This window comes from Diadema antillarum, unplaced genomic scaffold (genome assembly GCF_040938485.1).
Source record: "Diadema antillarum isolate AM-2024a unplaced genomic scaffold, OU_Dant_1.0 seq00001715_RagTag, whole genome shotgun sequence".
Classification (NCBI taxonomy): domain Eukaryota; kingdom Metazoa; phylum Echinodermata; class Echinoidea; order Diadematoida; family Diadematidae; genus Diadema; species Diadema antillarum.
The window spans coordinates 615,292-630,379 of record NW_027272404.1 but is presented as its reverse complement, the minus strand read 5'-3'; the positions used below and the strand labels follow the sequence as shown (position 1 = coordinate 630,379).

The 15,088-nt window shown below is 37.6% G+C and overlaps 1 protein-coding gene across 1 annotated transcript in view; it reads right to left on the bottom strand.

The window, feature by feature from the left end:
* Nucleotides 1-15,088, bottom strand: part of LOC139711856 (GON-4-like protein) — a 110,013-nt gene that overhangs the window by 36,623 nt on the left and 58,302 nt on the right. The window contains exons 13-15 of the mRNA XM_071623708.1: nucleotides 14,086-14,245; nucleotides 4,868-5,036; nucleotides 3,537-3,662 (exon numbers count right to left, since the gene is read on the bottom strand). Coding sequence (XP_071479809.1) covers nucleotides 3,537-3,662; nucleotides 4,868-5,036; nucleotides 14,086-14,245 — 455 coding nt within the window. The remainder of the gene's footprint in view (nucleotides 1-3,536; nucleotides 3,663-4,867; nucleotides 5,037-14,085; nucleotides 14,246-15,088) is intronic.

Genomic DNA, 15,088 nt, shown 5'->3' with positions numbered 1-15,088 from the left:
TTGGTAAAAATTTCTAGATGATGATAATATGAAAATTGGGTCCAAATTTATTGAGATAACATTGCACAAGGCTCACCACTTGCAATATAAAATACACATAGCCAAGTATTTTGGCTACATTTACACCATGTTCCTGGCAGCCACGTTTGCCTGAAATGTAGAGCGCCCTGGGTAGGTGGGGTTCTCTCCCTTCCCCCCCCCCCCCAAGTATTCTAGTCTTGTTCGTCCCAGTCCTTGCTCCAGTTAACATGTAGCTGTCAGATGCCATTCTCATGGCGTCTGGTCAGGCTAGACTACACAATATTTTCCATCACATCCCACTATGGACTGCCTCCAGATTCTGTTGCGGCTTATTATGTGTTGTAACATTTTGTTGCATTCAACCCATTTTATTACAGCCTACTAAGTTTCTCATTTGCATTGTGACTGCCTTGGCAAGTTCTCAGAGGTGCTCGAAATTCATTTGCCACCATTTGGTTATTGCTTGCAATACATCGAAAGGGTCTACCAAGAAAACGATTTGCCAGGATAATGAGTTGTTTTTGAGTATTTTGAGATTGAAAATGTAGAATAATTTTAATCATAATACACAACTTTTGTTCCAGAAGGGTCCTCCCTGCTCAGCATTGTGGGGAGGTAGAATCTTATGTGATGATCGATCATGCCCTTGCAATCGCAATCTGCATGCAATTCACTACAGCGTGGAAGATCAATGGATATTGCTCAGGCCCGATTTGTTGATTATTTACAAGTGTATCATCAATTATGAAAAATTATGTACCAACCATGACTGCTTAAGCTCCAAGATTTCAGACTTCCAGCAAAGCGTTTTGGATAATATGATTGCATTTCACATTTTTGTTACAATGCAATAACTAAACCTGTGTTATTACAGCCTTACATGTACTTCACTCATTTCTTATGCATACAAAAACTGTATGTTTACATTTTGGAGCAATAACTGACGGTTCTGAAGGCATACAAGAACTAGAAAAGCACTCTCGGAGCGCAGACCTCCGACAAGCAGTTACTTTCCACCGATGATCTTGCTCTTCCCAAAGAGATTTTTTCTCCTCTCTACCAATGGGGAAAAGCTGATCTTTTGGGCTCTTCCATAGAGATTAGAGATTTCCACCCATAGGTCTACACATGCGGAAAAATTGCCTGATTTCCCAATATAGAAACCTTTGTTACGTCATAAACCCTCAGCTGCCCAAAATATCAAAAATCCTCATAAATTAAAATTATCGGATCACTACTAAAAGTTAATCGTTTCTTACTTGTGTCATTCTCAACCTTTCCTGCAAGTTTCATCCCAATCCGTTAACTACTTTTTGAGTTATTTTGCACACGGACAAACGAACTAACGAACTAACAAACAAACCAACGGTAACGAAAACATAACCTCCCCCCTTGGCGGACGTAACAATGCCTTGGCTTTAAACATGACACAGCATTCTGGGCAATCACAGCCTGGGCAATCACAGCCTAACATGTCTATCCATCCCATCCCCTTGCCTTGTCTCATGTCCATTCTGTTTTGTCTATTGTGGCCTAAAACATGACTGCCACAGCTACCAGAAAACATAGCATTACGGCATGCACTGCATGCATGCGCTTCTATAATCTTAAGTTTACAGTATGTGAACATGTTATGTACAGAGATGCCAGCATACAGCCTGGTGTGTAACAAAAAGGGCAATTTGGTGCTATAAGGGTTGTTTGGATGCTATAAGGGCAGTTTGGATGTTATAAAGGCCCCGTGGCATGGGCCATTGTTGAATTTAGGCCTGCGATTTGAAACAATCAAAATCCAGGATTCATCAAATAATGTACTGTAAATGTTGCTATTTTCACATAAAATAATTTTTTTTTGCGCTCTGGCTAGTAAGAAGAATTTTGTGCGTTTTTAATTCCACAGAATCAACATATTACAACTTGCAACATGTATCAAGCACAAATATTCATACGTTTCGTTCTTCTGTTTTTTTTCTTCTGCACTAGTTTCTGGTCTTCTGGCATGCACGAAAATTCCACACTACAAAAATTTCCACTTTTATGGTTTATGATCAAGGTTATATCCATTTTGAAACTAGAAATGTGGCTATGGCGACTGGTATGCCTACGCCATCTAATGCATGGTTCTCTCAGTAGGTCTATAGTACAATGTCTTGACAATGTGTGATTGTGGTTACCATGGTAATGCTTTCTCCGAAAACATAAATGACATGTCCTGCACACCTACACCTCAATATCATCATGTACACCAAATTTGAGTTCAATTGCTTCAAAATTGTGGAAGAAGTTCACTCCACAATATTTTCAAGCACATATGCCGTTACCATCGGATGGCAGTGCCTTGTGAGATACAAGCACACAGTGTGTCTTGAATAACTACACCTATAGATCATTATACATACCAAATTTGAATTAAATTGCTCAAATACTGTGGAAAAAGTTCACTCCACACAGTTTTGGGAAAATTGTGATTACCATGGCAATGCTTTCTCCGACAAATAAAACAAACATGTCTTGAACATCTACACCTCAATGTCATCATGTAACCCAAATTTAATCAAAATTGCTTCAAATCTGTAGAAGGAGTCGTGATGCAAGATTTGCAACGGACTGCCCAACTGACTGCCCGACCAACCACACGCTGATTCCTATATACCCCCTTATACACTTTGTGTATGCGGGGGTATAAAAAGTGAAAGTTTTGCATTTTCACTTGACCTTTAAACTTTGACCTCATGACCCAATACTGGAGAGAGAGAGAATGTTTATTTGGTAGTATAGGTATACACGTTTCATGAAAATACCTTCAGGCATTCCATAGATATGGGGGAAATAATGACATTTTGAGCATTTGACCTTGACCCTTTGACCTTGAACATGTGCACCCAAAAGTTGATATGCACAACTTTGCCCACTCATAAATATACATGCCAAGTTTCATTAGTATACCTCAAATGTTTTTTAGTTACGCTGTCCACAAAATTGATTATGGATAGAAGGATGGACAGACGGACAGACTGACGGAGGGATGAAAGGACGGATGGGCCGACAACCCGAAAACAAAATGTCTCCGGTGACACTTCGTGGTGAAGGCAAAAAAAAACAAGAGACCACTTCTTAATAGCTAGTAATTACAATCTAAAGTGTTTGTGAATTCGTAGGTAGCTTGTTCTAGAAAGATCCTTTTTTTGGCCTAACATACAAGGCTCACAGAAACATAAACTTGACTGATGAAACTCCAGTAGTTCATCATTACAGCAGATTTTCTGCCAACAAATTTTCAATGTATTTACATTTAGTCACAAAATTAGTAACAGGTATGATGTTCGATTTATCCATTACTCTACAGCTCAATTTATTCAAGATTTTTACACCATGCACTCACCTGGATGGTTTGCAACCACCTAGGAAGCTTCTCCGCTGTACATTTAGTCACAAAATTAGTAACAGGTATGATGTGCGATTTATCCATTACTCTACAGCTCAACTTATTCAAGATTTTTACACCATGCACTCACCTGGATGGTTTGCAACCACCTAGGAAGCTTCTCCGCTGGAAGCTGGACCGGAGGGACAGCATTCTGGGGTAGGACCACCTTGCACATTGGGGGAAACGATGGCAATGTCCTTGTCACTTCAAATGCCTAGTTAGTGGGGAAAAGACATCAATACACTGTAATGGTCAGCGGCATGAATGCTGATTCTCACGACACATAGTGAATTCACAATATAGTAAACTGCCAGCAGTGGCAGAGTGAATGACAAAGGGATATTGGTGGAGAAAAGGTCAACATTAAAGACCTGTGCAGGCAGGTCACTTGATTCATCTAGTTCACATGATTAGAAGTTACAACATTCACAGAGGATTGTAGATATAGTGAAATCAGTGCATTTAAGGGAACATATAGTTCTGGTTGAGACCTACAGTATTTTCAGGTTTCTAACTTTTTTTGGTAAGATAATGAGAAAAGAGCATGTAATTCTATGAGGAATTCAAAGTTTATTTGATGAAATTGGTTTTGAAATGCCTGAGATATTCAAAAAAGAGCGATTCTGATAAAGGGTGGGACCCACACTTTATTACGATCGCTTTGTTTTCCTTTGTTTTTGGATGTCTCAGTCATTCCAAACCTGATTTTCATAAAATAAACTTTGAATTCCTCTTAAAAGGGTATGCTCTGTACTATTTCATAAGTGTTTTCTTGGTATCTCGCAAAAAGTAAAAAGCCCAATTCTCATCTCCACAAATACTGTACCATCCCCTTAAAATACAAATAGAATTGGCACATTGACCATGACCATAGTTTGAACTTGATTAACACAGCCATTCCATCTGCATAACTCAAAGCCCACATTAAAAAAAAATGATAATATGTACAAACATAGTCTGTTAATCTAACATTGAAGAGACACTTTTCCCCACCTTTGATACCATGGTGATTCCTCCCACCTAATATTGACATGTCATGTCCTTCAATACTAACATTCAAGTGTGTGTTGACCATGTTCATAATGCCTGGACAAGCAGCAACTGCATTTACCCCTTGTGGCATCGTGGAGCTTCTTCCCCACAACAATTATACAGAGGATTGGATATAAAATTAGCCACAAAGAATCATTTTTATCATTGAGTACCATCAAATTTACCCAAAAAGCTCTTCCTTTTGTTTCGTTGTCAGCAATACAAAAAAGCTAACACAAATCAGCAACTACACCATAAAGAAAGTGGAAGGTTTGCTGTTCATATATGTATTCCACAACATTTTTGTCCTACAATGTCTAGTTATTTAATTTCTTTCATACGAGAAGTGAGCTGAACACTAAATGTATTTTGCCAAGGGATCAATACCAGGATGGGGTTCTGCTTCCCTGATGTGCTGTTTGTCCTGCGCTGACCAAGAGCATTCTTGATGTGAGTTCTGATCTGGACATCAGTCTTACATGGCATCATAAGTGACTGGACAAGCTTTATCTTGTTGTCAAACTTGCCAAACTGCTGTAGTCCCCTGGCAATCAGGCTGCATAGTTGAAAACAGAAAAAGAAAAACAAAGAGTGCCTGACTGCCATTCTGGACTGTCTATAATCCAGGATAAAATCTGCAGTTGAGCTGTCCAACTATCAGACTATCCGTATCACACACAGAGCATGGTATATCACTCTACATCTGTAGCTGTCAATTTGACCCCCCTCACTTCAGATCTCAGCTGCCGATGGCACAATAGCTGCAAAATTTTGCCTGAACAAGGAGCCGGATGTCGACTACAAGATTATAGAGTTAAACATTAGAACACTATTGATTTTCTATACTTGGTTAATCAATTCTGCAAATTTACGTTTGGAATCATATTTTCACCTGTAACCCCACTAAAAAGGCTGAAGGATAGCTTATTCTTTGTGTAAGAATTCCTCAAGACACATTGAAAAATTTTCTTGCAACAATTTTAAGCTATTTATTTTATTGTTTCTTGACATTTTGTATTTTATTGTTTTTAGCCAAAATTTGTTGCAATCACTTTTTGAAGCTATCTACATCAGAATTAATCAATTTCAATGATTGACAGTTGAAACAATTTAATTCATATCAATTTAACAAGAAAACACAATTTGCATTGTACACCAATGTATTAGCACACAATATCACAATTTTGAGCTGTTTTGGGGTTGACATACATGTCAGCCCCAAAAGTGAAGGATTGCTTATTCTTTCATAACTTCAGAATGGTGTGCCCGGATGTTGCAAATTTGGTCTCATAATATACAGAAGACTGCAAAGAAAAAAGTCATGAAATGGCGTGGCAAAATCTTTGCACGAAGTGGAATCATCGCATGAAATGTTTCTCCCCCATGTAGTGATTACTGTTAATGTAGAAATATTTGCGCCATGCGGTATACTAATTTTTGCAAATTTCACGGTCCTTCTGGACAGCAGAATTCTAAAGTATCTTCACAATTTTTTATGCACATTTTGAACAGATCCAATTGTGCATTTCACGAGCTGATAAATACTACTTCTGGAGTTTGTACATGTGTGTGTGCGAGTGTGTGGCGCACATGTATGTGTCCTACATGTGTAGTACTATCACTTCGTAGCCAATGTTATCAGCAAAATTGCACAAGATTTTTCGCAAACATGTCTCTTCCCTCCCCAAATGTCACTTGTTAGTTAAATTCATGTTTAAGTACCAGGGCAATTGGGCAGCGCAAAATGTAGATCAGTCTTCATAGTGCGCTAAAATTTCAAATCAAATTTTTCCTTTTCTGTGAATTGGATGAGAACATACAAGCACACAATTAAAAACATGCATACATACATGCATGTTTTAGCTGCTCAGCGTGAAAATACAATCTCATGAAAATAAAAGGTTCACAGCAGTGCATCACTTGGTGTATGTTGGGTTGAAAGTGTTTGGTTGGGGTGTATGTGTGTGGTGCTGGTGCAAGGTCTTGTACATGGCATGCATATGCACCTACTTGAAGTCGCACACTGTGCACTTCACATTTAAAACAGTGCTATAAGCACTCTAACATATTGCAGTTCCTTCAGAATTTACATCAATTTCAAAGACTCTCTGCTGGAAACTATGTTAATATTCACATGAGTCCCTCTTTTGGAGGGGGTTGTGATATTTCTTTTGATACCGCTATGTACTACATAATGAATCTTACCATAAACCTGGATAATTAGATTTTAAAAATTTATTTTATATAATGGATTAAGAGAGGAGGGTGGGTTGGCTGTCGATATCTTCGAAAGAAATGTGTAGTTTGATATTTTTTGTCACTCTACTATCATTAGTGAAGTGCTCTAAGGTAGAGCTAGTGATGTACATGCTTATTTTTCCGTTTGTCTCTGCATTGATGTTTAAATGTTTCATCCTTGTATTCATTGGCAACGCCAAATGTGCACATTTGCCCTTAAGGAAGGTCACATGTTTACAATTTTTAATTGAACGTACCGAAGTGTCACCCGCACAGGTTGAACCTATGCATCCCTATGTTCTCATATTTACCTATGGAAAATTGTTTCATACATTATCCCACCTAGTGTCACATTCCATTCGCATTTGCAGTGCCCCAGTACTTCTTAATTGTTCACTTGTTATTCGCATTTCCGAATTCCATGCATTCACGCTGGTGTATTTTTCCTCCTTCTTGCATAAACATGTTTTTCCAATGTCGGCATCAACTGTCCAGGTGCATGTATGTCTCAAAGACAAACATGTTTACGTGTCTTCTACCATTTTGTGTCCAGGTCAACGGCAATATGGCTTGCCCAACATTGCTGTACATTCTGTTACATTTCCCAACGAAAATAGGATGAATTGCTTTGAGTTTTATCACAATGAATATGAGTAATGCTTTTGTAGATGTTCGGTCATTGGAAGGTGAAAGTTCTGTAACCATTACAAATAATGAGAACGGTGATAATTCTGACTTAAAATTTTTTTCAACCACAGAAACCGATGAATTAAAACTTGATTTTGATCCTAATGATATTCCACCTCACATGTTTTCTACAAGTTACTGCTTAGAAAAAGATGTCATTACATTATCCAATTCGGACCCAAATCAAATCTTTTTTTCTCATTTTAATATTAGGAGTTTAAACCAACATTTTGATCAACTTCGCTTATTCATTGATGAATTACGATTCACATTTGGTGTCATCGGCCTCAGTGAAACATGGTTACAGGAGGTGTCTCCTTCTTCATTGTTTCATATTGATAGATTCAAACTGATTACAAATAATAGACCGTGCAAGAAAGGAGGTGGAGTTGGTTTTTATGTAACAGAAAATTTAAACCATCGGTTATTAGAAGAGTTCAGTTTTATGACAGAATTTCTTGAAAGTATTTTCATTGAGATAAAAGTACCAAATAAAGGAAATGTAATTGTTGGAGAAATTTATAGGCCACCAAACTCTAATTTTACTGAATTCGGTGAATTAATCCACGGTATTTTGTCGAATAACTATTTCAAGAATAAATTATGTTTTCTTATGGGTGATTTTAATTTAAATCTTTTAAATTATGATAATCATAATTGCCAAGAGTTTCTTAATCAACTGTTGTCTAAGTCTTTTATTCCTCTCATAAGAAGACCTACAAGAATCACCGACCTCTCTTCTACTTTAATAGATAATATATTTGTTAACAAGTCATTTTCTGATATTTCATCTGGTATTGTTGTTACGGATATCTCTGATCATTTTCCTGTGTATGCACTTATTGGTAGTATCCACCCTCTTGCTGACAGTGTGCAAAAAAAATCCGGTTTTCGTGTTATGTCAGACTCGAACCTGAATAGTTTTAGAGAAAGGTTGAAACTCGTTGATTGGTCGATTGTATATAATCAAAATGACGTAAATCTATCTTTTGATATTTTTATAGATATTTTGATAACTCAGCTTAATATTGCTATCCCTTGTCGTAAATTCTCTAACTCAAATCATAAAAAAGTACCCCGGCAGCCATGGGTTACAAAATCACTTTTAAAATCAATCAATAAGAAAAATAAACTTTATCATAAATATCGCAAAGTACCCACAGTTACAAACAAGTCCAGATATACTCAGTATCGTAATATCCTCACTTCTGCATTACGGTCAGCCAAACGGATGTATTTTATGAATCAATTCGACAAATGTAAATTTGATGTGAAGGGTACGTGGAGGGTGATAAACCGAGCGTTGAAACGTAATACTGATAATAACGTGCCTAGTTATATTCAAGAGGATGATGTTCGTATTGATGACCCCATAGATATAGCTGAAGTTTTTAATGATTTTTTTGTAAACATTGGGCCAAATCTGGCTGATAGAATTCCTGAAGCACAGCGAGAATTTCACTCTTTCCTGGGTAGTAGGAATATGGAATCTTTATTTTTTGTCCCAATTGTCGAAGATGAAATAATAAAGATTGTAGATAAGTTAAATAATAAAAAAAGTTCGGGATATGATGGAATCACAAACTTCTTGGTAAAAAATGTGATTCATGAAATAATCTCGCCTCTTACTTATATTTTCAATCAATCTTTGTCTACTGGTAAAGTTCCTCAAAAAATGAAAGTAGCCAGAGTTGTTCCCATTTTTAAAAAAGGGCGAAAAGACCGTGTCAATAATTATCGCCCCATTTCTCTTTTAACTTCTTTTTCAAAGATACTCGAAAGACTTGTGTATAAACGCACCCTTAATTTTTTTCTTCAGGCAAAAATATTTACTGAATCTCAATTTGGATTTCGGAAAAAACATAGTACAACTCACGCATTACTCAAGTTTATTGATAAGATAGCTCATGCTATAGATGATGTTTCTCACACTGTCGGTGTTTTCCTTGACTTCTCCAAGGCATTTGATACAATAGACCATGACATTTTACTTTATAAGTTAAATCATTACGGAATTCGGGGAAGGGCGCTAGAATGGTTCACTGATTATTTAACGAATAGAAAACAATTTGTAAGTATTCACGGTCACGATTCCCAACCAAAACTGATTTCTTGTGGTGTTCCACAGGGTTCCTTGTTAGGCCCACTTCTTTTTATTTTATATATTAATGATATCCAGAACTCCTCTAAGATTCTCTCCTTCGTTTGCTTTGCAGATGATACAAATTTGTTCTTCTCTCATCAAAATCCTGATGCGCTTATAAACATAATAAATAAAGAACTTGTTTCTGTCCAATCTTGGATTTTTGCGAACAAATTATCCTTAAACATTGATAAAACTCAGTATATGTTATTCAGTAATTCGCTACCTGTGTTACCTCTCTCTGTCAAGATAAACAACATTGATCTGTCACAGGTCAACAATACAAAATTTTTGGGTCTTCATATCGATAGTGATTTGTCTTGGAGAACCCATGTTAATTATGTAAGCAGAATTATTGCTAGAAATACCGGGGTTCTTAACAAACTTAGCTATTATTTTCCAAGTAATATTCTACAGAGCATATATTCAACTTTGATATCTCCCTATCTCAACTATGGGATTCTGGCGTGGGGAAATGCTTCTAAAAACCTTATCGATTCGTTATTTCTTGTACAAAAACGAGCTGTTAGAATTGTTAACCACACTGGATATTTATCTCACACGAACGAACTTTTTGTAAGTAATAAAATTTTGAAAATTCCCGAGTTATTTTATTACAACGTCGGCCTGTTTATGTTTCAATTTTCAACTGGCCAATTACCAGACGTATTTTCCCAAATGTTTACAAGAAATTATACAGTTCATGATTATCCAACTCGTCAACGTTACGCATATCACCTTCCACGTACCCGAACAATTTTCGCGAAAAAAACCATTATGTTCGCTGGGCCCAAATATTGGAACGAACTCCCTATGGAACTTGTAAGTTGTACCACTGTAACCTCATTCAAACGAAAACTGAAGCAATATCTTCTTAGCAGCTACATTGTACGGCATGCATAGTGTATAGTTCTTGTTACTCTTTACATGTTACCCCTTGTCTATCCCACCTTAGTCTGGCGGGATCCTAACCATGAACACTATTTTTGAACAGTCTGCCTATTGCGCAGTTCATGCACCTATTGTTCCACTCGGTTATCGAAACTCTCGCGCGTGACAGCTGTCGGTTACTATGGTCACACGGAATGCTTGGTTTTAGGACCCATGCTGGAATGTTACTCCTGAGCTTTCGGTATTGTTTACATTCACGACAAATCTCATTATCCCACCTTCTACTTATGTATTTATGACATACAGTTACGCCATTTTCTATACTCTGCAACACACCCCTTGAATCTCTGCAGTTGTTGCTCACTGCTGCAACATGTGACCTTTCAGCTTTCTGTTTTTCTGTATTTTTATTTAGTGATATATATTTAATTGGATTTTTTGTTTTGTTTGTTTTAATCGGTTTCCCCAGATATAGTTGGTCTTAAAAAACATCCGTACTTTAAACTTCCCCTAATCTGATTACTCACGGGACCTGCGGCTGTACAAGCTAATGCTTTTACGCAGGCCCCATCATATTTCTTTTCGCATTATGACCACAGTGTAATTCGCATGCATACAGACCTCATGTTTATACCAAATCAAACTTCTGTACATTCTGATGAAGTCTCATCTGAATTATGTTTTGTATAATTTTCTTATTTATATACTTTATTGTGATATATGTGAGAAATATGAAAATAAATTGAAATGAAATGAAATGAAATGAAATGAAATAGATCACGTTTGGAAAAATTTTCTTCACATTTAAGTGAAATGCCTACATGTTTATCAGGTCTACAAAACATACATCAGAACTGTTTGTTCAGTATCAATTAAGCAGAGTACACGATAAAGTGCTTCCAAATTCCAGACTGCCGTACTGAATTCATAATGAATGATACTGAGTTATTTTATCACGTGATAGAAATTCACAAGCACTGACGTTTGACAAATGGAACTTTATAACAGTTCAGTTTTCCTTGAAGAAAAGGGCCCAAAAACATCCAAGGGCAGAGACAGGTGCACAGTCTGCCTGTAAGTTATTTCTTCAAAGGGGAATTTCAACATGGAAATGACAGCAATGAGCCACGCAGACTTCGGAGTGTTATTTCTATTTGTTTCTCATATTTCTCAGTACCAGGAAAAATATTTGTGATAATGTAATATGCAAAATAACAAAGTTACACTATACAGAAAAGGAACAAATAACCTTAATCCTGTAACTGTACTTTGCTTATTTTCATATTTTGCATTGTGTCAGAAAAAAAAAATGTTGGATTTTTAATAATTTGTTTCAACTGTCAGATTCAAATTATACTGTGCTCAATTTGTTTGTTTGATTGACTTTCTATTTCATTTATATATGAAAAAGAAATTCCGAAATAAAATCAAAATCAAAATCAAATCATTGCTTGATAACAAGACTACTACAGTTCATGATGTCATTATGGACATTACAAAAATACGCGTTCAACAAAATTTCATTTTCGTGAGAAGAGCACACTCCTTGGACTTGCTGCTGACATATGCTAAGGGCAATATTATTCCCCCTGCTTTCTGAAAGAGGTAAGTCAAGGGGCCTTTTATTATGTTAGAAAAATTAGTAGAATTACGTAGAATTTTCTTTATAGTTTCTGTATATTGTTTTCCATAATGATGGCATGAGCTGTACTAGTCTTCTTATCAGGGATGCCAGTGGCAAATTGCTCTTGGGCCGGAAATTTTTTTTGTGAACGAAATTGATGTGCGCAAAGCGCACATCACGAGCGCGAAGTCCCTTCGGCCGGGGTCCAGGGCCCGCTCAAGGGCCCTGGAAGCTCTGGGGTTCTTAGATGCTCTCTGGTGCAATCTGAGCATTTCTGAGGGCTCTTCTTCCCTCAAATCTAATCCAGAGAAATGAATTTGTAGCAAAAATAAAGAAGTCCTAGTGCCGTAAACTCCGTAGTTTTGCTTCGTTCAGCTGACTCGATCGACTCACCATACTCTCTCAGCGCTGTAGCTATAGCGAGAGCGCAGCATGATCCATGCACCGCACATATAGTACATCGCCTAGAAACACCACACGTTGTTCGATCGCGATCGCACGTGCTGGTATAACGCTTTCCAGACAATAATGTGGTCGTATTCTAGAAAAAAAAAAAGGAATTTGTAGCAAAAATAAAGAAGTCCTAGTGCCGTAAAATCCGTAGTTTTGCTTCGTTCAGCTGACTCAATCGACCCACCACACCGTCTCAGCGCTGTAGCTATAGCTATAGCGAGAGCGCAGTATGATTCATGCACCGCGACCGCACATAGTACTAGTACATCGCATAGAAACACCACACACTGTTCGATTATAAAATGGGTTCAAGAATGTAGCCAATAGGAAGCGCTGAAATGAGTCACATGTGCTTCCTTTATTCTAGTCCCATTGCACTGCGTGTTAAATCCTATTGCCAATCGTCTGTGCGCGCAGCGGCTCCTTTGAATTGCATGCATACGCGCTGTCAATCCTGTAAACAACTTCTAGTTCGGGCTGCCGGCCGGCCAGCCTTTCTTCCCTTGTGCATAACATGTGTAGCGTATGTATACTCTTATATACGTACACTTTGTACAGTACAGTAGACCAAGCGTTGTGGGACCGGACGAGTACATGGAGTCACTTTGAAGGGCAAATCCAACGATTTAGCAGGTTAATTCTCACGCCGTTTTCAGAGTATGTTGTCTAGTAGGCCTATATGAGGAGTCTATATCAAGTCTAAGGTAAAGGGTGCATATTCTATGTAAAATAAGTAAGTTTTCATGCGGGAACTTAAGTGTCCGGAAACCCAACCCCCATCATACTTATACTGTATGTGCGGGATTTCCGAGTGCGACGTGCGTAAATGTTTGGGACGAACATCTTTGGACATCTTGACCCACAAAGGTACGTGAAAAACGCTGAAAAATGCTGTTAGTTTCGAATTTTCGACCCATTTTATAAAACAAATGATGCACAGGATTATTTCGTGGCGTTAGTGGAGGCGTAGCTCACTCTCGGGTATTTACAATGTAGTGCATGTTTCACAATTGTAAATATCCTTGAGTGCACTATACGCCTACACTAACGCACTCTATCCTGTGCATCATTTGTATATCATCGAACGTGTTGCATGTCCCAGCTAGCAGCAGCAACATCGCGCTAGTTTTGCATGACAGTCGTTTTGTGATATTCTCATGCCCAAGTATATGCGAAACATACTACGGAAATCGTGTAAGTGAATGTCCCGTAAGTTTAGATGATCATATTTTTTCGTTTTTCTTTCTTTCTTCCTTTGTTTCTTTCTCGTGTTTTCCGGCTTTCCCACACAGACAGAAATAATATCACGAAGCCGGAAATTGGACACCAAAATATGAAAACGCCGGAATTCCGGCTATTGCCGGAAAACTGGCATCCCTGTTCTTATTCAGTGATGACAACACTGAACTTTAAAATTTTGACCTTCTGAATCGATTGTCTGATTTTCCTCCAAATTTCAATCATGCGTTCTACTACTTTTGCTGTTTTCATTCAATCCACATCTATATTCGGTTTTGGTTTCCTTTAAGCCATTAATCCTGTACTGTATTCTCATCTGTTTCTACTCACTGGTCCTCAGACAGCGTAAAGATGATCTTGTTGTTTGTCTCAGGATAGAAACCATTCTTAGGGAGCAGTTCAGAGTACATGAAGACAGTGTTGTTGGCAATAATTCTTGCAGCTTCCATTGACACTCGAGGAGGTCTCTGACGAGAGCCTGTAGATTTTGCTGAAATTTGATTCACAGCAGTGCAAAAACATTTGAGAATGGGCATTACCATGGGAAGGTTTTGAAAACAAACTTATGAATTTTCAGTTGACAAAAAGATGGTATTCTCAAATATATATCAAAGAGTAGGTGGTATTGTAGAGATTGGCATGAACCTTTAACAGTGGTCTAGTGCTCACCTGAGTTTTGCAAGTTTACAATCCATGTATTCTCACATATGAAGAATGACCTCAGAAAAGAAAAAAAAAGCATATGTGGAGGGGGGGGGGGGGGGGATGGGGGCCCTCCAGGCAGCATTGTTTCCATTTCTATATTCTACCAGGTTTACTGCCACTTGGTCCAATATCAGATGGTCTACTTCTCAGTTCGTCTAACACCACTACGTCTTAATTTATTTGGTCTACTATCAATTTCGTCTGATGTCCCTTTGGTCTACTTTTCACCTGGGGGATGGATTCTGCCCCCCCCCCCCCCCGAGATCTCGGCCATCGGTGGTGCGTTCGCGATGAAATTTTGCATGCGTGAGACCCGCGTCATAATCTACAAGATTGTGTCATAAGATTTTTTGAAACAATCAATTTCTAATTTTAATTAATTAATTATGCAAATTAAGCTCAAGATCATATTTTAGCCTAATTAAAAGCATTGAGAGTCTAATTTTTGATCTGTAAATCTGCTTTAGCATATTCAACAATTGTACATCACAAAAACTTCCAAAATTCACTTCAATTCTTATGTATTTTATTGTTTTCAGAATTTCTTATGTATTTCTTTGTTTTTCAACTTTTGTTTTTTTCTTTGTTTTTTCATTGGAAATTGTCACTGACCACTTTTCTACCATAA